Source organism: Neofelis nebulosa, chromosome 4 (genome assembly GCF_028018385.1).
Source record: "Neofelis nebulosa isolate mNeoNeb1 chromosome 4, mNeoNeb1.pri, whole genome shotgun sequence".
Taxonomy (NCBI): Eukaryota; Metazoa; Chordata; class Mammalia; order Carnivora; family Felidae; genus Neofelis; species Neofelis nebulosa.
The window spans coordinates 88,727,776-88,754,843 of record NC_080785.1 but is presented as its reverse complement, the minus strand read 5'-3'; the positions used below and the strand labels follow the sequence as shown (position 1 = coordinate 88,754,843).

At 38.9% G+C, this 27,068-nt stretch overlaps 1 protein-coding gene across 3 annotated transcripts in view; it reads left to right on the top strand.

Moving 5' to 3' along the window:
* RELN (reelin) overlaps positions 1-27,068 on the top strand; it is a 537,501-nt gene that overhangs the window by 485,402 nt on the left and 25,031 nt on the right. For all 3 annotated transcript variants that reach the window (XM_058725343.1, XM_058725345.1, XM_058725342.1), the window contains exons 47-57: positions 4,434-4,574; positions 5,989-6,166; positions 9,356-9,549; positions 14,071-14,327; positions 17,631-17,785; positions 19,121-19,335; positions 21,457-21,634; positions 24,475-24,650; positions 24,799-24,905; positions 25,995-26,237; positions 26,813-26,988. In XM_058725343.1, coding sequence (XP_058581326.1) covers positions 4,434-4,574; positions 5,989-6,166; positions 9,356-9,549; positions 14,071-14,327; positions 17,631-17,785; positions 19,121-19,335; positions 21,457-21,634; positions 24,475-24,650; positions 24,799-24,905; positions 25,995-26,237; positions 26,813-26,988 — 2,020 coding nt within the window. The remainder of the gene's footprint in view (positions 1-4,433; positions 4,575-5,988; positions 6,167-9,355; positions 9,550-14,070; positions 14,328-17,630; positions 17,786-19,120; positions 19,336-21,456; positions 21,635-24,474; positions 24,651-24,798; positions 24,906-25,994; positions 26,238-26,812; positions 26,989-27,068) is intronic.

The following is a 27,068-nucleotide window of genomic DNA, read 5'->3' as shown; positions in this document are numbered from 1 at the left end:
TTCATATATCTCCCCTGGAATATTCTCTACTTTTATCTAACACAGAAAAATAGGATAATAGAGGAATTTTTTTCCACCATAAAGACAGGGCCTTGGCTACCAAGGGAAATATAGGACACATTTTGAAATGGGCATTGCAAAACTTCTAGCTAAACACAGAAGGCCAGGGGCTTCAGCTATGTCATTAACTTGCAGAAGTTAAGATAAATAGACTTGTGTGTACATACAGCAACAATACACACAGCCTTCCATAGCTTGAAACGGCTGTTCATATTTAGGGGTAATAGTAGGGATAGGATTATCTTGTATAGGTTGAGATGGTTTTGAAAGGTTCCCTCACTGAGAAAACATTGTAATAGTGAACCAAAAGATTCTTGCCCTCTCTCGGTTTTGTGAGTGCATCAATGTGACCTAGTGCAACTGGGCTTTGACTTCCCGATTGGTAGGATAAGACAGTTGGCTATATTTACTTGTCCTAAATATTTTATGTATCTCTGAGAGTAAAGGAAACATCAACCAGGAGTGAAAAGGTTTTTTTAAAAATTCTGTATAGTTCATATCAAAGGGCTTTTTCTCCTGATGATGATGATGATGACAATGAGAATGTCATCGGTAGAGTAATCTTAAGGAAAAGAGCAGATACAAAGACTCTTAAATGTGTATAGAACGCTATTAAAAGGTGTGGAGACAATGTGGGGAAAGGTTCCTGGGGAGAGAAATGATGGAAACCATACTATTGACAGTAACATTTTTTAACTTCATAGCAGTGGATGTTCAATTATTAAACAACACTTATGGAGCACTTACTATGTGCTGTAGATGGAGAGAAAATGTTATAAATTCAGAAAAGAAGCAAGGGGAGACATTTCAAGGATATGGAAAAGGAGAAATATGCTCTGGGGCCATTTTCCCTCCAACTCCAAGAAGCAGCAGCTGGTAGTGGCCGTCATTATAAGGAAGCTTCAGGAAAATGATGACACCTGCCGAGGGATTTCACCAAGACACTCACAGGTCTTGGTAAACACGAGCTAATTAATTTTCACAACACCCTTGTGAGGTGGGAAGTAGCATTTTCCTAGTTTTACAGATGGGGAAGTGTCAGCACATAAACATAAATGATTTGGCCCCTTTACATAGTGAAGTTGTGACAGGGCTGGGAATAAGAAGTCCTGGAAATTCAACTTCCAGACCTTCATTTTTAACTTCTATTCCAATTCATCCCCTTAGTGAAAGTGTTTCCTTTTCCTGTAAAATAATATTGGATAATGTATTGACACTAGCTTTATGGATATATAATTACTTAGTGTAGTTATTCCCAAGAATATAAAATCATCACACTGGAGACAGGGCCTTAGACTAAGTCCTCCAAGTTAACCCCCTCATTATTTATGTTAAATTATTCACCATGGACATAGGATTTACTAGTACCAGAGAAAAGATTAGTGTCGTTCAATATCTTTACTCGTGGTGGCCAACTTCAGTTTTAGTACATTCTACACATGGGCTCCCACTGTTTCCTTTTCTGTGGAATGCCACAGAGTTGTACAAACTAAACATGTCATGGTTGGAAGTCCCCATAAAAGCTATCAACCCCAACAATGCCTTTGCCTCCTAAATCTTCTGTACAGTCTCTCCATTAAGTGGCTGCCCAGACTGTGATTAAACACAACCAACGTTCAGACAGCCAAAACCTGCTAGGCAGCTCATGCCACCTCTCAGCTGCCCAGAGTTCCTCTCCCCATTTGACAGCCATCAGATCACTGCCCCTTCCACAGCTGATCCCCAGTCCCTACCTACCCACCCTACAAGATGTCTCTTATTTGATTCTTCCTGGCCATATCAATTGCTATCAACTTACTATTCTTTCAGTAAACATTTATTAAGCCCACCATCTATGAGCATCACCAACCATAAAAAGATAAATAAGGAGAACAAGCCAACAGAGGAAACTATACATAAATAAGCCCTCTTTTTAAAAATTTTTTAATGTTTATTTTTGAGAGAGAGAGAGAGAGACAGAGAGAGAGAGAGAGAGAGATACAGAGGGCTGGTAGGGGAGAGACAGAGAGAGAGGGAGACACAGAATCCAAAGCAGGCTTCAGGCTCCGAGATGTCAGCACAGAGCCCGATGTGGGAGTTTAACTCATCATGACCTGAGCTGAAGTCGAACACTTAACTGACTGAGCCACCCAGGCACCCTCCCATAAATAAACACCCTTAATAAAAAGTGATAAAGGCTTTGATGGAGCGTTATAAAACATTAGCAGAACAAACATTACTTGCCTACCATCTATGAGCACTAGAGATACGAAACAATATAGAGATTATTTCCTGCCCTTCAGAAGTTTATAGTCTGAAAGAAAGGAGAAGAATGTAAGTGTTGACTCGTTATTAGAATCCAAGTAAGGATGGGGTGCCTGGGTGGCTCAGTCGATTAAGCATCTGACTTGATTTCAGCTCAGGTCATAATCTCACGGTTTGTGAGTTTGAGCCTGATGTCAGGCTCTGTGCTGGTGGTGCAGAGCCTGCTTGAGATTCTCTCTCTCCCTCTCTCTCTGCCCCTCCCCTGCTTGTGCTCTGTCTCTCTCTGCCCCTCTCAAAACTAAATAAACTTAAAAAAATATTTTTAAAGAATCCAAGTAATGATGTGCTATGGAAATATGATATTCCACTGTACTATTTGTAAGATGCTGCCACATGTGATCTGTTAGTAATTTTCATCATTAAGCATTAACTAAACTAAACGGCACAGCCACTGACTTGCACAACCCCGGGGGGGCATCTTCCCACTGCTTCCTGTCAAAACGGTAGCCCCTGGATACCAACTCTCTGCACCTACTAAGTGCTAGGCACTGGGCACTGAGGGGATAATGTTGAAAAAAAGTAATAATGCTGCTCCCTGGTAACTTACACTTTTGAGGAGGAGACAGACATTCAAGAAATACATATGCAAATAAATATACGACTACAATTGTGATAATAAATGCTATAAAAGTAAAAGAACAGCTTGCTGTTCTTGGAATAAACATGATTTTTAAAGGGATCCGAAAGAAAATTTCTCTGTGAGGACCTGACGCAGCATCCAAGGCCTAAAGGACACATAAAGGGGAACCAGGCAGAGAGAGGAAGAACGTGCAGGCAGAAGGTGGGACAAAGTGTCATGAGCGCTGGGAACTGAGAGAAGGAACAGCACTCCAGAGTGGGTAGCCAGGATGCAGGGCTGGAGGATGCCCCCTGCTCAGACAGCACCTCATAGACCAAGGCGGAGTTTGCGGTGGAAAGTTAAATGTCATAGGAAGCGATAGGAGGATGTTAGGTAGTCTGCTGGGAGCTGAGGAGCAAGAGATGTAATGGAAAAATCAGTTAGTGTGTAGATGCTCAGTAAGCAAATATCAAATATCAAACCCTATGCATTTTCAGAATGGTGATTTTAGTGCTGGTCCGTGTCTTCTCTGTTTTCTCAACTTAATGTATGTGTTTTCAATTAGAAAATACACAGTCCTTGCTGGTGTTTGGTCTTTTGTCCTGCTCAAAACAAATAGCTCTCAGCCATGTGAGTAACGGTCTCTTAATGACAAAAGTGTATGAATCCATAAAACAAAACTTGCTTTGGCAAAGTGTTTCATCTCCCGGTCTCTGAATGTTCAGTCTCTTGAGCCTAGGGCACTGTTTGGATTTACCGCCATCTAGTGTCTCTGAAAACATATGTTTATTTGTGCTTTGGAACAAGACACTCCCCAAAACCGTGCAAATGAGCAAATGTATTTCTGCTTCTGGGTTGGGAGCATCTCTGTTTTGATTTTATTTATGCTGCATTTGAATGAATATAAAATAAGTCTGGTCTCACTACCCTCTCTCTTTTCTCTATCCAGTTATCTAGGGTTTCATTGCTCTCCCTGATTTACACTTTGTCTTCTTAAGACTTTTGTTGTTGAGAATTCCTCACAAATGCGGTATGAAGTAGACCAGTAGGCCCACTGCACAAAAGTGTCTGATTGTAGGGCACACATAGGAGTTGAGGTCGAGCCCATATGCTGCTTTCCAAGTCAAATATTGAGGGTAGGGAGCAAATATAACTTAGCAACAGCCCTGGTATCACTCCACAATGTTTTCCATACAAAATTCAGGGCTTGCTGTCCCCCCTGAGGCTACTGGTTAGGATTCGTTTTAGTTTCTGTTTTAGTCTGTTTTTACAAGACGCAGAAAGATCCTCAGCCCAAAAAATACTCTCAAGCTATCACAGTTCATTGCGGTCTGGTGTTGTTAATCAGAGTTTTGCAGAGACTGTTGCAATAATGAACACTTTTTCTGAGAATACAAGTTAGGGGTGTACCTGTATTTTTGTTACACCCTTCCATGCACTTGCTCAAATACACCAGGACACATTTTCTTTTCCACCACAGCCTTCATTATAATTCTCTTTTTTTTCAAAGGTCTCAAGCCACTCGTTTCCGTTGGCATCAACCAGCTCCTTTTGACAAGCAGCAGACATGGGCGATAGATAATGTCTATATTGGGGACGGCTGCGTAGATATGTGCAGTGGCCATGGAAGGTGCATCCAAGGAAACTGTGTGTAAGTAGGCTTTGTTTTTCCTTCCTTGCATAGGAAGTTCCTGATTCACATTCCAGCCAGGAGATTTTGCCAAAACTGGATTTTTAATCACTCCGAAGCTGCCTTGGTTTACACATTTTTCTTGAAATCTGATACTGAGCTAACTATGGAGTCTGTGGACATTGTATCTATATCCTTGCTTAGAGATTAGGAACTGAACAACAGCTATCTTGTCCAGAGAAACATGAATTATAATTGACTGTGTTTTATTTCCTTCTGTGTTCCTGTGACACGCCTGAGACCTGAAAAGGACAGGAGAGGTTCAGGAACTCAGTGTATTCTGACTGAAAATAATACGCCATAAGTATTTTTCTCACTTAGGTCTAAGCATATGTAATGATGTGCATGACTTGTGGTTGGATTGTATTCTCACATTGTTTGCATAAGAAGGTTTTTAATATATGTGCTGCCGAAGCGAGCACATAAGAAGGTTTTTAAATGCCTGTTTGATGGAGAGGCCTAGTATTTTACTTAGAGAGACTTAGCATCCTTGGAAGGATCTAAATAAAGTGTGTGTGTATGTGTATGTGTGAGAGAGAGAGAGAGAGTGTGTGTGTGTGTGTGTGTATGTGTGTGAGAGAGAGAGAGTGTGTGTATGTGTGAGAGAGTGTGTGTGTGTGTGTGTGTGTGTGTGAGAGAGAGAGAGTGTGTGTGTGTGTGTGTGAGAGAGAGAGAGAGAGAGAGAGAAAGTGTGTGTGTGTGTGTGTATGTGTGTGTGTGTGTGTGTGTGTCTTATGTACCATATGTTTGGTTTTCAAAGATTTTGCTATTTGATGGGGTAGTAGACATGAAGATGTGAGGAGAGAATTTATACTCCCTTCTCCATTAACCCGCATGCCTGGGAGGTCTTTCCATCAATTAATGATTCCCCAGAGCCTCCAGCCCTATATTCGTATTCCTTCCCCATTGAACAGGGAGGTCAGTCCTTTGGGCAGAGATGACAGATGCTACCCAAAGTACCCTCTGCTGTTTGGAACATGGCATCTTGGATTCCTAATTGGCCCAAAGCCTCTTTACAAAGACCAATTTCGTAAGTTATTAGGACCGACCAGTTCAGGTTGGCAGCCACAATTATTTATCAGCTTTTTTAGAGCTGTGTCATGTAGAGACAGGACTTTAGTAAATTCCTTGAAGTTGCTTCTTTCCCTGTAAACCCAAGTCATTACTTTAGGTATGCCTAGAGGCAGTTATTCACAGATTATTTCTAACCTGATGCACTGTTCAGGAGAGCGGGTAAATTCTGGGCAGTTCTGTGAAGATAAGTAAGCTTTCATCGTCCTGGACTAGGAATAGCAGTTGGCCTCACTAATTTGAGAACACAACTGTGGTGGTTTTGCTTCATGTTGACTTTTCCTTTGTCTTTCTCCACACCCAGCTGTGATGAGCAATGGGGTGGCCTGTACTGTGATGAGCCCGAGACCTCCCTTCCAACCCAGCTCAAAGACAACTTCAATCGAGCTCCTTCCACCCAGAACTGGTTGACTGTGAATGGAGGGAAACTAAGTACCGTGTGTGGTGCCGTGGCTTCGGGAATGGCCCTCCATTTCAGCGGGGTGAGCATTTGGCAACCGGTTATTCATTTCTGCATCCTCTGAGTTTTCCCCAAAAGAACTGAGTGTCTTTCTAAAGTTTCATTGGCAAATCAAGATCCAGCATTAGACCCTCTCAATGCACAACAACCCTGATGTGAACTTGCAACTTTGCACAAATCAGAAAATACTATTTCCAACATTTTCCTATCACAAATCAACAGAGACCATTTAATTATGCAGGTAGTGTCAGCACAAGGCATATTTAAGTACACATTAGAAAAAGACTTCAATGTGGGAATGCAAGCTGGTGCAGCCACTCTGGAAAACAGTATGGAGGTTCCTCAGAAAACTAAACATAGAACTACCCTACGACCCAGCAATTGCACTACTAGGCAGTTATCTACGGAATACAGGTGTGCTGTTTTGAAGGGACACATGCACCCCCATGTTTATAGCAGCACTATCAACAATAGCCAAAGTATGGAAAGTCCCTCGATGGATGAATGGATAAAGAAGATATATATATATATATATATATATATATATATATATATATACACACACATACATACATACAATGGAGTATTACTCAGCAGTCAAAAAGAATGAAATCTTGCCATTTGCAACTATGTGGATGAAACTGGAGGGTATTATGCTAAGTGAAATGAGTCAGTCAGAGAAAGACAAAAATCATATGACTTCACTCATATGAGGACTTTAAGAGACAAAACCGATGAACATAAGGGAAGGGAAACAAAAATAATATAAAAACAGGGAGAGGGACAAAACAAAAGAGACTCATAAATATGGAGAACAAACTGAGGGTTACTGAAGGAGTTGTTGGGGGGGGATGGGCTAAATGGGTAGGGGGCATTAAGGAATCTACTCCTGAAATCATTGTTGCACTATATGCTACCTAATTTGAATGTAAATTTTAAAAAATTAAAAATAAAATTAAAAAATAAATAAAAATTAAAAGTTAAAAGGGAAAAAAAATCAATGAATTTTCATCCTGGGAGAGAATGCTTGTACAAAATTTGAGGGTCTTCCATCTGGGTGATGCTCTAATTTGAAAACTCCTCAGCTTGCAACAGATTTGGGATTTAAGGAACCAAAACTCAGGAAGATGAACCTCAGCATTTCCTGAATTTATTAGCAAAAATTAATTCTTTCTATAAATTAGCCAAGGAAGAGTAATTGTCAGTAAAGATTAGACATTTTTGTTTATAGCAGATTATTTTGTGAGTGACAACAGCAATGTTAGAAAATCTCTTTGAGAAATTTTATAGTCATTCTACCTTGCTGCCAGAGATAACTTGTATAAAAATAGAATCTTTAATATGATGATTAAAAAACGCTTCATAAGCAATTTAATTTTTTTATTCAATTTTTTATTTTTTTAAATTTACACCAAATTAGTTAGCATATAGTGCAACAATGATTTCAGGAGTAGATTCCTTAGTGCCCATTACCCATTTAGCTCATCCCCCCTCCCACAAACCCTCCAGTAACCCTCTATTTGTTCTCCATATTTATGAGTCTCTTTTGTTTTGTCCCCCTCACTGTTTTTATATTATTTTTGTTTCCCTTCCCTTATGTTCATTTGTTTTGTCTCTTAAAGTCCTCATATGAGTGAAGTCATGATTTTTGTCTTTCTCTGACTGACTAATTTCACTTAGCATAATACCCTCCAGTTCCATCCACGTATTTGCAAATGGTAAGATTTCATTCTTTTTGATTGCCAAGTAATACTTCATTGTATATATACATACCACATCTTCTTTATCCATTCATCCATCGAGGGACATTTGGGCTCTTTCCATACTTTGGCTCTTGTTGATAGTGCTGCTATAAACATGGGGGTACATGTGTCCCTTCAAAACAGCACACCTGTATCCCTTGGATAAATACCTGGTAGTGTAATTGCTGGGTCGTAGGGTATTTCTATTTTTAGTTTTTTGAGGAACCTCCATACTGTTTTCCAGAGTGGCTGCACCAGCTTGCATTCCCAAGCAATTTAATTTTTAAAAATTACAAATTCACTGTCAGGTCTTTATTTCCCTACAATTTCCTACCTTAGAATTTGCATTTGTGCCAATGAAGTATATCATTTATATTCAGTCTGTTTTTTTTAACGTTTATTTTTGAGAGCAAGAGTGTGCACTAGCAGAGGAGGGGCAGAAAGAGAGGAAGACACAGAATCCGAAACAGGCTCCAGGCCCTGAGGTGTCAGCACAGATCCCAACGTGGAGCTTGAATCCACGAACGATGAGATCATGACCTGAGCCAACGTCAGGTGCTTAACTGACTGAGCCCCTATAATCAGTGTTTTAGTCAAGAGCAACAATATAGGGTCTCTGTGATCCTCAACACTGACTAAGAATGCAGTGTTGATAATACTCTTCTTGGCTTAAATACAACTCCAAGAGGCCTAGTTTTCCTCATATGTTCAACTAAGAGACATCTACCTATCTACATGAATAAATTAATGTAGATGACACTGAAATCAGCCAGAAAAGTTTAAATAAAAATCATTACAACTATTATCTCTAATTATAATTAAATTATATGAAATTCTTCAATGTGGTTATTGTTAAATTTCATATTAAAGTAATCATCTGAACAATGTTATTTTATTGGGGGGCCTGGGTGGTTCAGTTGGTTAAGTGTCCAGCTCTTGATTTTGGCTCAGGTCATGATCTCACAGTTCATGGGATCCAGCCCATGTCCAGTTCTGCACTGAGTGCAGAGCCTGCTTGTGCTCTCTCTCTCTCTCTGTCTCTGCCCTTCCCCTGCTCATGTTCTCTCTCTCGCGCGCGCACAAAATAAATAAATAAACATTTTTAAGTGCTAATTTATTAATAGCTGCTTTTGAAAAACCTAAAAATGCCTATGAATACCTGGAAATAGTTTAATAAAGACAGAATAGTTACTTTAATTTCAACTCTCATATTGCATATGAGAAAATATCCTTTGTAAGTAAGTTCTGATCCTGAAATTTCAAAGTTTAGCAAGTATTTGCTGAGTACCTACTGTGTGCCAGAGGCCATGCTGGGAGCTAGGGTAACAGGAGAAATGACACAAAAATTAGTATTACTATGCCATGCAACTTGTATTACAAAAGAAATATAAAACTGATGGAAGCCAGAGAAAACCTTAAGCTGCAGTTACGATTCTTTATCATTGTTGGATTCTGCTTTTCACCCTTAGGGTTGTAGTCGACTGTTAGTCACCGTGGATCTAAACCTCACTAATGCCGAGTTTATCCAGTTTTACTTCATGTATGGATGCCTGATTACACCAAATAACCGTAACCAAGGTGTTCTCCTGGAATATTCTGTCAATGGAGGCATTACCTGGAACCTGCTAATGGAGATTTTCTATGACCAATACAGTAAACCTGGGTTTGTATTCTGTTTTATCTTTAATAACTAGTATATCGAGCAATAATGCTTGTTAAGGCCTGCCAGCAGTCAGTCAGCAGGGGCTTCAGGGGACCTGGACAATACTCACTGGTAGAAGATGCTTCTGTGAGGCACCTGGTGGCTTATTCGGTTAAGTGCCTGACTCTTGGTGTCAGCTCAGGTCATGATCTCACGGTTCATGAGTTGCAGCCCAACATCAGGCTCTGTGCTGACAGCGTGGAGCCTGCCTGGGATTCTCTCTCTCACCCTCTGTCTCTGCATCTTCCCTGCTCACATACTCTCTCTCTCTCAAAATAAATAATAAACTTAAAAAAACTAAAATAAAAAAAAATGATGCTTTGAAACTGACATGAAGATAAGATTTCTGAGCTGATAAATAGCTGGTTTGGGTTTTTATTTTAAGAATGACTAGTTTTAGGGGCACCTGGGTGGCTCAGTTAGTTAAGTGTCTGACTTTGGCTCAGGTCATGATCTCACAGCTCGTGAGTTCAAGCCCCACATGGGGCTCTGTGCTAACAGATCAGAGCCTGGAGCCTGCCTCAGATTCTGTGTCTCCCTCTCTCTCTGGCCCTCCCCTACTCATGCTCTGTCTCTCTTACTCTTTCTCTCTCTCTCTCTCTCTCTCTCTCTCTCTCTCTCAAAAATATAAACATTAAAAAAAATAATCATAAAGAAATAAAATAACAGAAGACCATGGGGGAGGGGAAGGGAAAAAAAAGAGAGGGAGGGGGCCAAACCATAAGAGACTCTTAAAAACTGAGAATAAACTAAGGGTTGATGGGGGCTGGGAGGGAGGGGAAAGTCGGTGATGGGCATTGAGGAGGGCACCTGTTGGGGTGAGCACTGGGTGTTGTATGGAAACCAATTTGATTTCATATTAAAAAAACAAAATAAAATAAAACCCTCACAATGGGCTTAATAAATGCAATGTAGGAATCATTTAAAAGATATATATTCTGGAAAGGCAAAAAGCAATTGGTGTGACCAATGAGAAAAGTCAAAAGAGTTTTTAAAAGTAAAAGAGCATATCTAATAAGGTGGAAGGAAGAGAAGAGAGAGAGAAAGAAGGTTGGAAGAGAGGAGAGAGCAGAGTAGAGGTTAGGGGAGGAAAGGGGAAAGGAGAAATATAGAATAATTAAACCCAGAAACGTAGAAGAATTAAAAGCACCAAAAAAGGAAGACAAAACATAGATAATCCCTCAGTGTATGGCAAACCAGGTATAGGCTAAAAATTAGGTAAAATAAAAACAATTAAAGAATCTTATAAATGATCATTTAAATTCAGTGTGTCCATTAACAATAGGTTCAGCTGTGAATGACAGAAACCCCCAAGTAACTTATAAGGTTTTTTTTTTCTTTCTCTCATATAAATTAGATCTGGAAGAAAATAGCCAAGGGCGGCTACAGTGGTTCCATAAGCACCAGAGACCCAGGTTCTTTCTACCTTATGTTTTTGCCACACTCAACACATGACCTCCATCTAGTCCAAAATGGCAACCCCAGCTCCTCCACCTTCCCACCAGCAGGAGGGAGGATGGGCAAGAAGGGTGTGCTGTCTCTCTTCAAGGACACTTCCTAACAGGTGCCCATACTTCCATTCACATTCCAGTAGCCAGAACTTAGTCACAGAAACACACCCAGATGCAAGGGAGTCTGGACATACTGTCTTTATTCTGGACAACTATTCACCTCACTATAAAGATGGGCTTCTATTATGAAGGAAGAAGGGGAAAATGGCAATTGAGGAAATGTCAGCCACAAGCAAAAGTTTTAAATCCTGCACTTACCTTAAAGTTGGACAGTAGTAAAGGAATTCAAATAGAAGCTAAGAGGAACACGGTGTAATAGCACACAAAAACGTGCTCATCTGTTAGTTAGAAGATAACAGATAAGCCAAGTAAACTATTTCCTTAGTCTTTTTGGAGAAAGGTATAAAGACTCTCAGGTATGAGTTCCTGAACATTTAGCATAATATGCAGGGAGAATGAAGTTAAGATAAAAGCATAACTGTCTGATCTACTTTAGTTCTCTGAAGGAGAAACAAATTGACTGAAGTAGTAACAGTGGTCATAATTTATTTAAACTTTCAACAGCCTTAGATAAATTTGTACTCCAAGGGTTTTTAAAACGTGGTCAAGGATTTATGAGAGAAAGGAAACTACATTAGAAATAGGAAAGAAAAGGGGTGCCTGGGTGGCTAAGACGGTTGAGCGCTGGACTTTGGCTCATGATCTCGTGGTCCATGAGTTCAAGCCCCACATCGGGCTCTGTGCTGACAGCTCAGAACCTGGAGCCTGATTCAGATTCTGTGTCCCCCTCTCTCTCTGCCCCACCCCTGCTTGTGCTCTGTCTTGCTCTGTCTTTCAAAAATGAATAAACAGTAAAAAAAAAAAAATTGGAAAGGAAAAAAAGGTAAAGATCGTTGCTCTGGGTAAATAAGTATGATTGTATGTCTCTCTAGGAACAGACAGATTTCTGATATTATTTAATACACTTTAAAATGTTAAACATGCCAAATCAAAGCAGATAAGCTATAGGAAGATCATACAAGGTGAGGATACAAAAAGAGGGCAAGGAGAGGACAGATGAGCTTTGAAAGTGAGATGCATGAGGAAATAAACTTTGGAAAAGATTGCCTAAGCATGGATGGTCTCCAAACTGCCAGTAACTATACAAGCAAGGATCTAGGATTCACGGTCTACAATTTCCTTCCCTAAGACCAAGATCCACTAAGCTGTCTTGGCCCAAAGGGTACACAAAATGACGGACATAGTCAAAAAAGTATTTAAAATTCAAGTACTGAAAATCCAACCAAAAGGACCGCAGCATTGAATGGATCTTAATGCGTCTTCATCTGGAATACTGCCTACTATTCTGGTCCTAATCTCTCAACAAAGACATAAAAGAGAAAAGAGAAAGGAAAATAAAATCAACAAGGAAATAGTGTATAAATACAAACAAAACGGTGAACCCTCTTCAGTGTGAAAGACGAAAACTAAAGGGGCCACCATGAAAGTCCTCAACTTAAGGGTTCTTCACAGGATGGATTTGGGCTTATTGGCCCATCTTGGAACACTAACACTAAGAGGCAGCCCTTAAATATAAAGGGAGGTAGATTAGTATGGATAGAAAGATGGGAATTTATGCAGAGGAAAGTAAACCTCAGGAAATTATTTTCCCCAACAGACTTTATGGTTGTGAGTATAAGCTCAAAAGTGTTTGATATATTCTTGGGCTTTAAATGCGTAATTGTGATCATGTCTAGCTGGTTATGGTTCATATTGAAGCATGTAGTCATATTTGTCCATATCTGTTCTTGGTGACTGTGTTGGGGACAGCATGCTGGGCTTGTTACCCAATGGTTCTTACTCAGCATTTCTTAGTATAATGTCTTCAATAAAACATAAAGACAAAGTCAGTATTAAACCACATAAAGTAATTACATACAACCTGGTACCCTCAAGCTGAGAACCCAAATGTCCTGCCACATGTGTCTGAATTCAGTGTCTGAATTCTAAGCAAATTGCTGATACTCACAGGAGTAGAATGAAATCAAGGCACCAGGGGAAGGAAACTGATGAAACCAACCTCTAGGAGACAGAAAACAAAAGTTAGTATTGGCTTATGTCTACCAAAGTGCATATCTCTAGGCTTATAGATCCAGAGAGGCCCCTAGGCAAGCAGAAAACTGTAAAGTCCCTTTAAGGCCTGCCCAGGGACAATTAGAATAAGTAGATAGTTCCAGAATCCTTGAATTTGTTCACATTCTGTTTCCCCCATTTAGGGACTCCTGAACCTTCATAAGCTCAAACCAGTTTATCATGGTTTATAAAAATTACATTTTAAAAATGATTTTTAAAAATTAAAATAGGGGCGCCTGGGTGGCTCAGTCGGTTAAGCGTCCGACTTCAGCTCAGGTCACGATCTCACGGTCCGTGAGTTCGAGCCCCGCATCGGGCTCTGGGCTGATGGCTCAGAGCCTGGAGCCTGCTTCTGATTCTGTGTCTCCCTCTCTCTCTGCCCCTCCCCTGTTCATGCTCTGTCTCTCTCTGTCTCAAAAATAAATAAACGTTAAAAAAAATTTTTTTTTAATTAAAATAAATTTTAGGGCACCTGGGTGCCTCAATTGGTTAAGCGCCCGACTTCAGCTCAGGTTGTGATTTCACCACTCATAGGTTGGAGCCCCACGTTGGGCTCTGGGCTGACAGCTCAGAGCCTGGCGCCTACTTTGGATTCTGTGTCTCCTCTCTCTGGCCCTCCCCTGCACACACTCTCTCTCTCTCTCTCTCTGTCTCTCATTCTCTCTCAAAAATAAGTAAACATTAAAAAAATTAAAATAAACATTTAAATCAACTATTTAAATTAAGTTTTTAAATTTTATCTCCTGTCCTTCCCTCACCACCACGTGACGTGTAATATCTTACCTCTTGTTGTGAATCTTTTACTCGCATGAGACATTTGACAAGTTTGTTACCCCCCACTGCCATCATTTTCGTACAGATTCGTGAATATCCTTCTCCCTCCTGATGCTAAAGAGATTGCCACTCGCTTCCGCTGGTGGCAGCCAAGACATGACGGCCTGGATCAGAATGACTGGGCCATCGACAATGTCCTCATCTCGGGCTCTGCGGACCAGAGGACGGTCATGCTGGATACCTTCAGCAGTGCCCCTGTGCCCCAGCACGAGCGCTCCCCCGCAGACGCCGGCCCCGTCGGGAGAATTGCTTTTGACATGTTTATGGAGGATAAAACTGCAGGTACATTTATCACTAATGCTAAATACGAATCCAGCAGAAATGTAGCGTGGATTTGGGTCTTTTCAAAAAAAGTAGAATGTGAAGCTCTTACAGATTCTCAAATGGTATAGAAACAGTGAAAATGGTTTCCCCCTTTTGTTTCTCTCAAAATTCCTGATCTACACTGGAACTAAATCTTCTTCCATTTAAGCAGCAAGTATGTTTTAATAAATAGCATCCTATAATAATTCTTTTTTTTAAAGAGATTATTTGTTTCTTTGTTTCCTTGTTTCTCCTTTGGGTAGAAAGCCAGTATTTCCTAGTCATTTATTTTAATATCCAAAGACAAGTGTCTTGTTTTGCTACATGTTAGTTGCATTTGTGATGACATTTCATGTTTTAGAGAGTGTCTCAGGTCTTGCTTGTCACTGTTTCTTCTCAATAGTAGTAGAGCAGTGATCCTGATGACATAGAAAAAAAGATCTCTCCGTGCTAGGCTCATTTTTAATGTCTTGTTTTCTTTTCATTTCATAAAACTATTCTGGTATTTATTTATTTATTTATTTATTTATTTATTTATTTATTTATTTTATTTAGAGGGTGCAACTGAGCAAGAGGCAGAGAGAGAGAATCTCATGAGGGGCAGAGAGAGAGAGAGGGAGAGAAAGAGAAGCAGGGTTCACCTAAGCAGGGCTCCTGCTCACCCCAAGCAGGTCTCAAGCTCACCCCATGTGGGACTGGAACTCACAACCTGTCTGATGATGACCTGAACCGAAGTCAGATGCTTAACGGCTGAGCCACCTAGACGCCCTGTTCTGGTCATCTTTTTAAAAAATGGTGACTTATATCAAGTTTGTGGCTTTGTCATGCCACATCCTTGGTAATACTACATAAAACATGGTATCTTCTGGTCAAGTAGTGATGTTTAATTATACGGCCTATGCCAACACTGCAAGTGTTATCTGAACAGTGAAAATAATTCTCTGAAGAAGGTTATTGAGAAGATTTACTTACACAGATCTGGTTCAGAACCTTGCTAAATTATTCATTTATTTTTTCCCTGTGAAGTGATTTACATAAGTGAGTTTATGGCCAGAAAATAATTTAAACACTGCTTCTGTATGAATAAAAGCAAATACAGATTATTTTTTCAAGTACCTAAAATACCAATTTGCACTTCAGGCTTGATTGGTGATGTACAATTGAAGAATTGCAAAAATAGTTTTTTAGAAACTATAATATCTAATTACAGAAGTAGCTTCTGATATTTCAGAAGATATTGATGAGGTAGTAGATTAATGTAAAAAGCTGCTTTCATCAGGATTGCAGAGTTCTAGCATAAACTATGTGCCCTAGAATAAACTGGAACTCAAATTTCTGTGCTCTTCGGCTCTGGAGTACTAGATGCACGATTAAATGTAGCTCCAAAATCCCATGAATTGGGATGGAATTTGGAATGAAAATTCACAGATAATGGCACTGTGGTAGCCATTTGAATCCCAGACATAAAATGCTTGTTCTGTACACATATGTTAATGCTCAGACAAACTCAAAAGGACACAGCATAGATGAAGGCTGAATTCCAATTGTTTGGTCTCTCCTCTGACTCCTCTGAGACCATCCAACTCTGTTACTTGCACAGTAGCCCCAAGCCTATGATTGTACCCATTCATCTCCAATGAAAATGCTGGAGCTAAACAGGAAACTTTCAGAGAAACGCTGGACCTATAAAATCAAAGTGTATCATGAATTAAATGCAATTTATGGATATGTTCCTTCTTAAACTTTCTGGAATAAAATCATAATGTTAAAAATGCCTCTTCCAGGGGCACCTGGGTGGCTCAGTCAGTTGGGCATCCAACTCTTGGTTTTGACTCAGACCATGATCTCACGGCTGGTGGGTTCGAGCCTCCATCCAGCTCCACCCTGATGGTGCAGAGCCTGCTTGGGATTCTCTCTCTCCCTCTCTCTACCCCTCCTCTGCTTGTGCTCTCTCTGACTCAAAAATAAATTAATAAACTTTTTTTAAAAATACCCCTTCCTGGGGCGCCTGGGTGGCTCAGTTGGTTAAGCGTCCAACTTTGCCTCAGGTCATGATCTCACAGTCTGTGGTTTCGAGCCCCGCGTCGGGCTCTGTGCTGACGGCTCAGAGCCTGGAGCCTGCTTCGAATTCTGTGTCTCCCTCTCTCTCTGCCCCTCCCCTGCTCGTGCTCTGTCTCTCTCTGTCTCAAAAATAAATAAAACATTAAGAAAAAAAAAACCCTTCCAGAAAAGAAAGGACATTGTGGACAGTTTGTGTGTGTGTGTGTGTGTGTGTGTGTGTGTGTGTGTGTGTGACTGAGAAAGAGAGGGAGAGACAACAGGATGTACTCAGCGCTAATCAAGTCATAGTCTTGTTGCCTAAGTTTTCCTTAGACATAAGCTTGTTTTTAGTCACTTCATTGAGGTATAATTGACATACAAAAAGCTGTTGATTTTAATGTATACAACTTGATGAGTTTGGAGATAATTATACACCACATCACCACAATCATGGCCATAAATTTATCAATCACCTCCTAACATTTCCTCTCACAGAACCCCCCTCCTTTTTGTTTAACCTTCTTAGCAAGTTTTTAAGTATACCGTACATTATTGGTAACTATAGGCCCTCTGTTGCACAATAGATCTCCAGAACTTATTTGCCTTGTATTCCTGAAACTTCATACCCCTTGACTGACATGTCTCCATTTCTCCTTCTCCTCAGCCCCTACTAACCACTATTCTACCCTCTGGTTCTATGAATTTGACTATCATAATTTTTTAATTACCCAGATGACACTGCCAGAATTTGATTAGAAGTAGCTAGCTCACTTCCCTCTCGTATTACTAGAAATTCTTTGTCCTTCTTTAGAACCTGCCTAAAAGTTAAGTATCTATCAGAAAAGAATCAGTGTAGGGGTACTTGGATGACTCAGTCAGAAAAGCATGTGACTCTTGATCTTGGGGCCATAAGTTCAAGCCCACGTTGGGTGTAGAGATTACTAAAAAATAAATAAACTTTAAAAAAAGAATCAATACGCATTTCCCTTTGCTTTTCATTTATAACACATACAATATACTTTTTTTCTAAATGTAGACTTACCAGTATTGGACAGTAGGTATATCTCAACCTCCTAGGATCCATGTTCCTAAAATGATATGCTTACATTAGTGTTTTGCCTGTGGATTGTATGTAAGATAAGAGAGATTTCTACTGAAAATAGTACAAGATCTTGCTTAATGTGTAAATTTGCTTCAAGTAATTTTGTCATAAATTTGTCATAAAATTTATATTTTTTTAAGTGAATGAGCATTGGCTATTCCATGATGATTGCACAGTAGAAAGATTCTGTGACTCCCCTGATGGTGTCATGATTTGTGGCAGCCATGATGGAAGAGAAGTGTATGCAGTGACCCATGATCTGACTCCCACTGAAGGCTGGATCATGCAATTCAAGGTGAAAATGTTATGGTCTCAATTACATAAATACCTATACACTAGCAATATAAAAATGAAAAAAAAATTTTGAGGCAAAGATCATACAACATTTCATTGACTTAATATACACTTTGAAAAATAAAATGTAATGTTTAGGTAATATACATCTCTACTGTATATAACTTAATGATTAAAAGTGATTAAAATTATTTTATTTCTGAGTTATGCCAACATAAAACTTTCATAAGAGTAAATGCGTTTTTGTCCAGGAATAAACAGAGCAACATAGCACAAAATAGTGATAATAAAAACGTAGGACACTGAGTTATCATATTTTAAATCATTATATGACTTAGCCAACTTCTTCCTTTAAGAGAAGATTAAAGCTATTATGGTTATAACTACCTTTTTTGTTTGTTTGTTTTCGCAAGACTATTGTAATGTTTCTGGAGAAAGAAAATTCTAGAAAACAAAGGCATGATTAGCATTAATGCCAGCATCGATTTTGGCCAAGATGTTGTGTCAACCAATTTATTTTATGTCATCCAATTTATTGTCTACCTCACTCCCACTGTATTAGCAACAAATGTTCCAGTATGCCTGTCTGGGGCAACAAAAGGTGCTGTGCCTTATTAAAAGTACCTTCTGGGGGCGCCTGGGTGGCGCAGTCGGTTGAGCGTCCGGCTTCAGCCAGGTCACGATCTCGCGGTCCGTGAGTTCGAGCCCCGCGTCAGGCTCTGGGCTGACGGCTCGGAGCCTGGAGCCTGTTTCCGATTCTGTGTCTCCCTCTCTCTCTGCCCCTCCCCCGTTCATGCTCTGTCTCTCTCTGTCCCAAAAATAAAATAAAAAATGTTAAAAAAAAAATAAAATAAAAAAAAAAAAATAAAAGTACCTTCTGTTATCACTTCATTGCATCTTACTTGTATTTGAAAGTGATGTATGGAGAGTCATAAATTGTACAACAAAACAGTAAACTTGGAGAAGCTGTTAGCAATCCTTCTTGGTCGAGCATCCTGCCAAATAGAAGTGCCAGACCATTAGCACAACAAACAACAATTTGTAAGAGTGGGCCCAGGCCTTCCAAGGCAATCAGCCAGCCATGGCAGAGCACAGCTTTCAGCTTCTCTCCAAACTCCCTGCACAATATATTTGGCACTTTCTATAATTTGTCATCTTGGGCAACCACGTCAACTACCCTGTCCATCAGCAGAATAAGTAATGATCCTGAAAATACAGAGTGGATGTGGTGTAACACCTATCAAGTGATCAGCACCTTTCTTGCTGCCAAGTCCTTAGAGCAGCAATACGTAATCTGGTTTTAATATTTTTCCAATCTTTCTTTTCTGTTCATTAGATTTCTGTTGGATGTAAAGTGTCTGAAAAAGTTGCCCAGAATCAAATTCATGTGCAGTATTCTACCGACTTTGGTGTGAGCTGGAATTATCTGGTCCCTCAGTGCTTACCTGCAGACCCAAAATGCTCTGGAAGTGTTTCTCAGCCATCAGTATTCTTTCCAACCAAAGGGTGGAAAAGGATCACCTATCCACTTCCTGAAAGCTTAGTGGGGAAGTAAGTAGAAAATTCAAATAAAGCCTGGTTCCAAGCATCCATAAGTCTATGAGGGACACTTGTCGAGCCTGAAATTATGTGTAATTGTGGGTAAAATGCTCTTACCCCCTAATTCTAAAAGTTCTCTAATCAACGACCTCCATGATGAACTGACTTGAGGAGACCTCAAGTTTAAATCCTCAGGCTTCTCAAGAAGGGCCTTGGCAAGCCCTTCCACTTTCCATATTAATCTCTGAACATGGAGACACAGCAATAGCAATAGTCCTAGAGCCAGATGAAAAGGTATAGGCTACCTTATGGGTCTTGTAGACTGTGGTCCACCATGCATCATATGCTTTCCATATTACTGCCTGTCAATCCATAGATGAAGACACGAGCAAGTCCTAAGTGGTGATGCTATTTGTACAAAACCTAATTCTTCATGCTGTCTGTACAAGTGTGGTTTGTAGATCTCATTTTTCTGTTACATTCTGCACCTGCTGTGAAAAGTAATTAGCCTAGAGCAGTAGTGAGCCAAGATGATTAAACTATTCCCTGAAAAGTCTGTAGATAAGTTAATTTAAGCAATTCTAAAAGCTTTTCCTTTGACTGTAAAATTAGGAAAAAAGATATATTGAAGAAAATGACAGGTGTACCTCCACCATATGAATCATAGAGACTGGCTAAATGAAAAACCTTCTTATGAAACAGAATTACGATATATGTCCAGCACATATAGAGCCTTTGAATAAGGTGCTTGCACTCAGCTTTTCCAGTGGCCCATAAATATCATCTACTACATGATCACTCACTGCTTCCTGGAACACATCTAAAGGTTTTAGTCTATTAATGTGCTAGGAGATTAGATCAGGATACTTTCAGCCACAGGTAACAGAAAACCCAATGCAAATGGACTCAATTAAAAGTGAAATGTATTATATCTGTAATGAAACAATCCAAAGTAACTGGATTCTAGGATTGATTCACATGCTCAAAAATGTCAAGGACATTACTACTTACTACTCTTACAATGACTCTTTCTTTGCTCCTCCGTTCACACATTGGTGTAATATTCAGGCCTCATGAACATAGATGGCTTCCAGAAAACTGCAGCAGAATGCATCCTTACCTATGTCCAATGGAAGAGAAACAGAGTTGCTTTTCTTTCAGAGCTGGAGTTACTACCTTCTTGTGTCCCATTGGCACAAATTAGCTCAAGAATGCCCATTCCTGAGTCAGTCAATAGCTAGGGGAGTTCCATTACTCCTATGACTCACCAAGGGTGAAATGGGTGCTGGGGAGGCCCATGATATCGCTGCCTCGTTTTACCCCTCTATTCCTCTCTCTTTTTTAATAACGATGTAAAACTTAAATTCGGTAAGATGCACACATCTTAGTAGTTCGGCACAATGAGTTCTTACCAATGTGTAACCTGTGGAACCACGCCATAAAACAAGATACAGAACATCTACATCACCCCAGAAAGTCTCCTCGTGTACTTTGAACTCTTCACACCAAAATAGTGCAGCACATTCTGATATAAGGTTAATTGTGAGGTTTGTATTTTCCCCCAAAGACAGAGAAGAGCAATGATTAAATCAAAATCTTGGGGAAATTGCCCTTTCACATAACCCTTTCAAAATCGTTTTCTAATTAGCACAGCTGTTCTGAGAATATCGATTACTTTTGGGGATTCAGAAGTTGCTGTTTCCTGACCACCTGAGGGCTGTGTGTCTGCTGACGAGTCTCTGTGAAAGGCTTCACTCACCTTGTGTACAATTTCAGAAATGCAGTTAAATTGCGACACAACCACTGGACTCCAGTTCATAAGCAGCCTCATTTATGATAGTTACAGATTTGTATTTTAAAATGTTCCTATCGCTTGAAATAGAGATTCCACTGCATTTTCATTTTGTTGTACGAGTTTGCTCACATACTATAAAATTTTAATGAAACTGGCTTTAAAGTTCCATTACAGAAATAGATAATGGCGGTCAGAAAACGTTTTTTATTAACCCATTTCATACTGCCAGTGTCTTAAATGTTTTTTTTTCCTCTTCTGTACTGAACATACACATAGGAAAATGGACTTAAGTAAAGTTAACTTTTGTTCTCACTCCTTTGCTTCTGTGTTATCAATAGTCCAGTAAGATTGAGATTCTATCAGAAGTACTCAGATATGCAGTGGGCAATCGATAATTTCTACCTGGGCCCTGGATGCTTGGACAACTGCAGGGGCCACGGAGATTGCTTAAAGGAACAGTGCATCTGTGATCCGGGATACTCTGGGCCCAACTGCTACTTGACTCACACTCTGAAGGTAATGTTAATGCCCCAGAAGAAAGCATTTACTCACACCGCAGGTCGTGCCTGAAGAACCATTGTTAAGTGGGGGCCTAGTAAGTTATAACAGCGGTCTTTGGGTGCCCCAGTGAATAAATCCTTTGGCTGGCAACTGAAAATATCTCTTAGGTTTCTTAGATACAGAATATCAAGACCAAGCTCTACTACAATTTACTCAATTTATGAAATAAACCAGACTGTATTGATTAAAGAGCATAAATACTCTGCTTTTTTTTTAAAGACTTTTAATTTGAAACCAGCATTAAGTCTTCTTTACTTCACTTATTCGGTAGATGTGCCGTTTGAAGGAAGATGTTGATGTTATGAAGCAAATAACATAGATTCATTATCACAAAGAAACAAATTTTCAAAAATGACTAAACAGTAGCTGAATTTTTTTATTGAATTACAATTGACATACAATGTTATTTTAGTTTCAAGCGTGCAACATAGCGACTGGACAATTCTGACATGACTCAGTGCTCACCACAATAAGTGTGCTCACCATTATGTCACCATACAGCATTATTACAGTATTCTCATTACCTGCATTTTTGTTCAGAAAACTCAGTGTTCCAATTTGCTGACTGCTAAAATGTGGTTGTGTATTAAGAATAGAGAGGTCATTTTGGAAACTTTTGCTGTTACACTATTACTTAATATGCAAAGTAAATACAATTGCCCAACACAGTTCCCATATATGTGTTCTATTTCTGTGAACAAATACAGTACATTCATCGCTGCAATAACAGAAAAATGACTAAACCAAAAAAGCACAAGTGACTGAAATCAAACATGGAAGTGGCAAAAAAAATGTAAACAAAACCTGTTCTGTCATTTTTTTTCTATAATACACCAACTTTGGAATTAATAAATTAATTGGAGCAATGCTCACTTGTATCTGAAAGTGTTGGTCAACAAATGAGATTATAACATGAGGAACCCAGCCATAGGTAATGAATGAAGTTTAAAAAAATTAGTTTCTTTCATGAACATTCAAATTTCATTAGTATTCCTCAGTTGGATAAGAAATTAATAAGTTTATATTACAAAATAATAGGTCTATATTATGAACTCTGGTCAAACTTTTCTAATAAGAGTTTACATGGTTAACAGTACATGTCTTCTGACTCTTGTGTTCTTACCTGTAAACCTCCATTTTTAAAATTGTATTTATTTGCTGACATCAGTGAGGTGAAGTAGGACTGACACGTGATGTACTTGTCTTTAACTATAGAGATGATTATGTTCTGAGTCATTTAAATCATTTAAACTACATAGTAAGTACCAACTAGACAACTCCTCTAAAGAAATGAATAAGTAGTTTTTCTGTATAGTTACTGCCATTGCAACTGTAACAAATTGTTTCCATGATATATTTCTATCATGTAAAAAACCAAAAAACAAAAGAATTGTGCCTCAACCCAGTGCAAGACTATATTATGGACAAAATTAATAGAAACATCAAGATTTTTCATCATAGTTCACTATGATGTGAGGGGATGAAATAATTTTGCATAAAAATAGCCATAATGAGCCCTAATATTTTATTTATCTACTCTTTTTGAAAAAATAGACTATTCCTACAAATATCATATAGCTTCACTCATGTGGAATTTAAGATACAAAACATGAACATAAGGGAAGGGAAGCAAAAATAAGATAAAAACAGGGAGGGGAACAAACCATAAGAGACTCTTAAATAGAACAAACTGAGGGTTGTTGGAGGGGTTTTGGATGGGGGGGATGGGCTAATTGGGCAAGGGGCATTAAGGAGGGCACTTCTTGTGATGAGCACTGAGTGCTATATGTATACAGGTGATGAATCACTGGATTCTACTCCTGAAAACGTTATTGCACTATATGTTAACTAACGTGGATGTAAACTTTTTAAAATTAATAAATTGAAAAGAAAAAAAGAAAAATAGACTATTCCTGGTTGTTGGTCATCCTTAATTAGGAAGATAAACTGGAGACCAAGAGCAAATATTTTGTTCTGGATTTTGAATACTTCTCGTCATCATCCTGAATCTTGACCCTGCTAAACGTAAAAACTGACTTCCAAGGTTGATTTTCTTTTGACCTCACACAAAAAATGTTGGTTTCAAATGCCCCTCCTTAACCATATAGACATGCCAAGTTCACACCATCATGGAAGCTCAAGGGTTCTGGTTGCTTAAAGCAGTCTCCAGAGTGTGGGGTACATACTCCTGGAGGAAAACAAGACAATCCATTGAAAAATATTAGGAGGGGCACCTGGGTGGCTCAGTCAGTTAACTCTCTGACTGGATCTCAGCTCAGGTCTTGATCTCAGGGTCTTGAGTTCAAGCCCCACATTGGGCTCTGTGCTGGGCATGAAGCCTACTTAAAGAAAAAAAACTGTTAGGGAAAAAAATGCTAGAACGTGTGCTCTGTTTTATATTAGTCCTTTAAATTTTCATTTTTGTGCATGTTTCATAATCCATAATACCATAATTGTACTTTTATATGCAATATAAACAAATACACATATTTGGAGAGTATATGCTTAAGTAACTTCTCAAATAGAAGTGTTACTATAGTCAACTTGCAATTATTTTAAGATTCTTTCTAGACTTTAAATCCCAATGACCAAACATTATTTAAGCACTTTAAGTGGGCTTAATGTATGATGCACAAGAACATTGTAGACAGATCTTGTTTTTTGTAAATGCTTCAGAAAAGCATTAGAAATCAGCGCTTTTTTTAAGTCCAAGATGAAATTATATTGTCTACACCATTCCATAGTTACTGTCTGAAAATGTTATTTGTAACCACATCCCACTTATGTTTTTCCAGACGTTCCTGAAGGAACGCTTTGACAGTGAAGAAATCAAGCCTGATTTATGGATGTCCTTAGAAGGTGGAAGTACTTGCACTGAGTGTGGCATTCTTGCTGAGGACACTGCGCTCTATTTTGGGGGATCCACTGTGAGACAAGCTATTACTCAAGATTTGGATCTCAGAGGGGCAAAGTAAGTCATTTTTTGTTATTTTTATAACAGCATAGCAAATTGGCCCCAAAATAAGGAACACACTTATGGAAGAAGTTATTACCCAGGACTTGAGTAGACTCTTTGTTCTAATTAACCATTCTGATGGATAATATGTGCTTGCATTCAGATTCCTGCAATACTGGGGGCGCATCGGTAGTGAGAACAACATGACCTCCTGCCATCGGCCCATCTGCCGGAAGGAAGGCGTGCTGTTGGACTACTCTACCGATGGAGGCACGTTTCAGGGGTGAAAGCCACACCTTGGAGCAGATTCCCAAATTACATCCAATGCCTCTCAGAACAGTTTCTGCAAAGCTTTGCTGACTTTGCAGTGAAAATAGTGAAAGTCACAAAGAGAAAGCTACAGATCTTAGTCACATTACACTTTCATACATGTGACTTGTGTGTTACACAAAACCTACCCATAAGGGTGTAAGAGAGAAGTCACATTAAAAATTTAAAAACAAAAATAGATGAAAATAATAATTTTTTTAAAAAGCTCCAAACTTTATGAATAAAGAAAAACTTCTGTGTGTAACTGAAGCTTGATTATAAATGATACAATTAAGAAATAAATTTTATATGGTTTTCTAAGTAAGATCACTTTTAAAAACATTTTAAAGCATTTTTAAAAGCTTTTGTGTGAACAAGCATGTAATAAGTTTACAAAAAACCTACCGTGAAAGATGACAGTCTGAATTCATGAGGCTGTCAGAGGATATTTTAATAAAATTCTGTTTCATTATTTTGAAATAGCTGAAACCAGACCAAAAATAACATGAAGTCCTTAGAAAATCAGTTTTAGCAGATAGGTATCATTTTTATAACTAGCAGAGAGATAGATGGCCTTAAAGTATTTTAGTGTATTCAAAGTGTTTCCTTAAGTAATTTAAACATCCCACCTACAATCTTATCAGTTGATAAGAGGCAAACTTATTAGTCCACAAAATAAAAATTGCCCAGAATTAAAATAGCTAAGTTAAAATTTTAAATTACTAGGTGTTCCTGTCCAGAAACATGCAAAACATGGATGTAGCTCATTATTTATGAAAAATAACGCACATAGCAATGTACAAAAAAATTTTAAGAGCAGAAAATACATAATTTTTACTTCAGCATGTTTCTTTTTGGCCAGATATTTCTAAATACCCTTCCCCTCATACATTTGGAAACAGTGGTAAACGCTTATCTTAAAGTCAGTGAAATCAATTCTCATTTCCTGGTTGAAGATTTCTTTGGGAAGCTTATGGTAGCTGCAGTATACTGTCACTTTGTGGAGGTTTTCCCAGGTATGTTACTATGTTGGTGTATTTGTTACTATAGGAATAACTTGGACTTTGCTCCACGAGATGGATTACCAGAAATACATTTCTGTTAGACACGACTACATACTTCTTCCCGAAGACGCCCTTACCAACACAACTCGACTTCGCTGGTGGCAGCCTTTTGTGATCAGCAATGGCCTTGTAGTCTCTGGAGTGGAGCGTGCACAGTGGGCACTAGACAACATACTGATTGGCGGAGCAGAAATCAATCCCAGTCAACTGGTCGACACGTTTGATGATGGTAAGAAACCAGACATTTGAAAGTCTTTTTTGTGAGCCTTTTGTCTGCTGTGTCTTTAGATGAGTTACTCCATAAAAAGCATTCAGAAGAGTACCTAGAACATATTCATTGCTCAACAGATGTTAACTAGTATTTTACCCAGTGGCTTATGAATCTTCAAGATTAACTGTTTGTTGAAATGTCAACTGATGATTTAAAAAATTCTGTTAAAGACAAAATATCTAGCTCTGAATATAATTTGAAATTTCAATATCCAAAATAATTCTAGTTTCTTTAGGAATTTCTGTACCACAGAGATGCACATTCCTTGTTTTAAAAGTGTACCAAAAATTTTGTAATGGTGCAAGTCAGGCTAGCAATTACATTTTTTTAAGTTGGGTAATCATTATGCTAGCATTTAATAATATTTTCTAAATTTGATTAAATATCTTGGATTTATACATTATACCAATTAAATAAAAATCAATCTTAAAGGGTAAGCAAAAAGGCAGAGCACAGACATTTCAGTAACTTGACAATAAACCGATCCGTGCAAGAGAGTAACATGCCATATTGCTTCCAATTTACCTTAACAGAAGGCACTTCCCATGAAGAAAACTGGAGTTTTTACCCTAATGCAGTAAGGACAGCAGGATTCTGTGGCAACCCATCCTTCCACCTCTACTGGCCGAATAAAAAGAAGGACAAAACTCACAATGCTCTCTCCTCCAGAGAACTCATTATACAGCCAGGATATATGATGCAGTTTAAAGTAAGGGGAAGTGGCTCTTCAGAACAGAATATGGCATTACATATTTGGGGGTGGAGGGCGGGAAGAATGCTTAGTTGTAC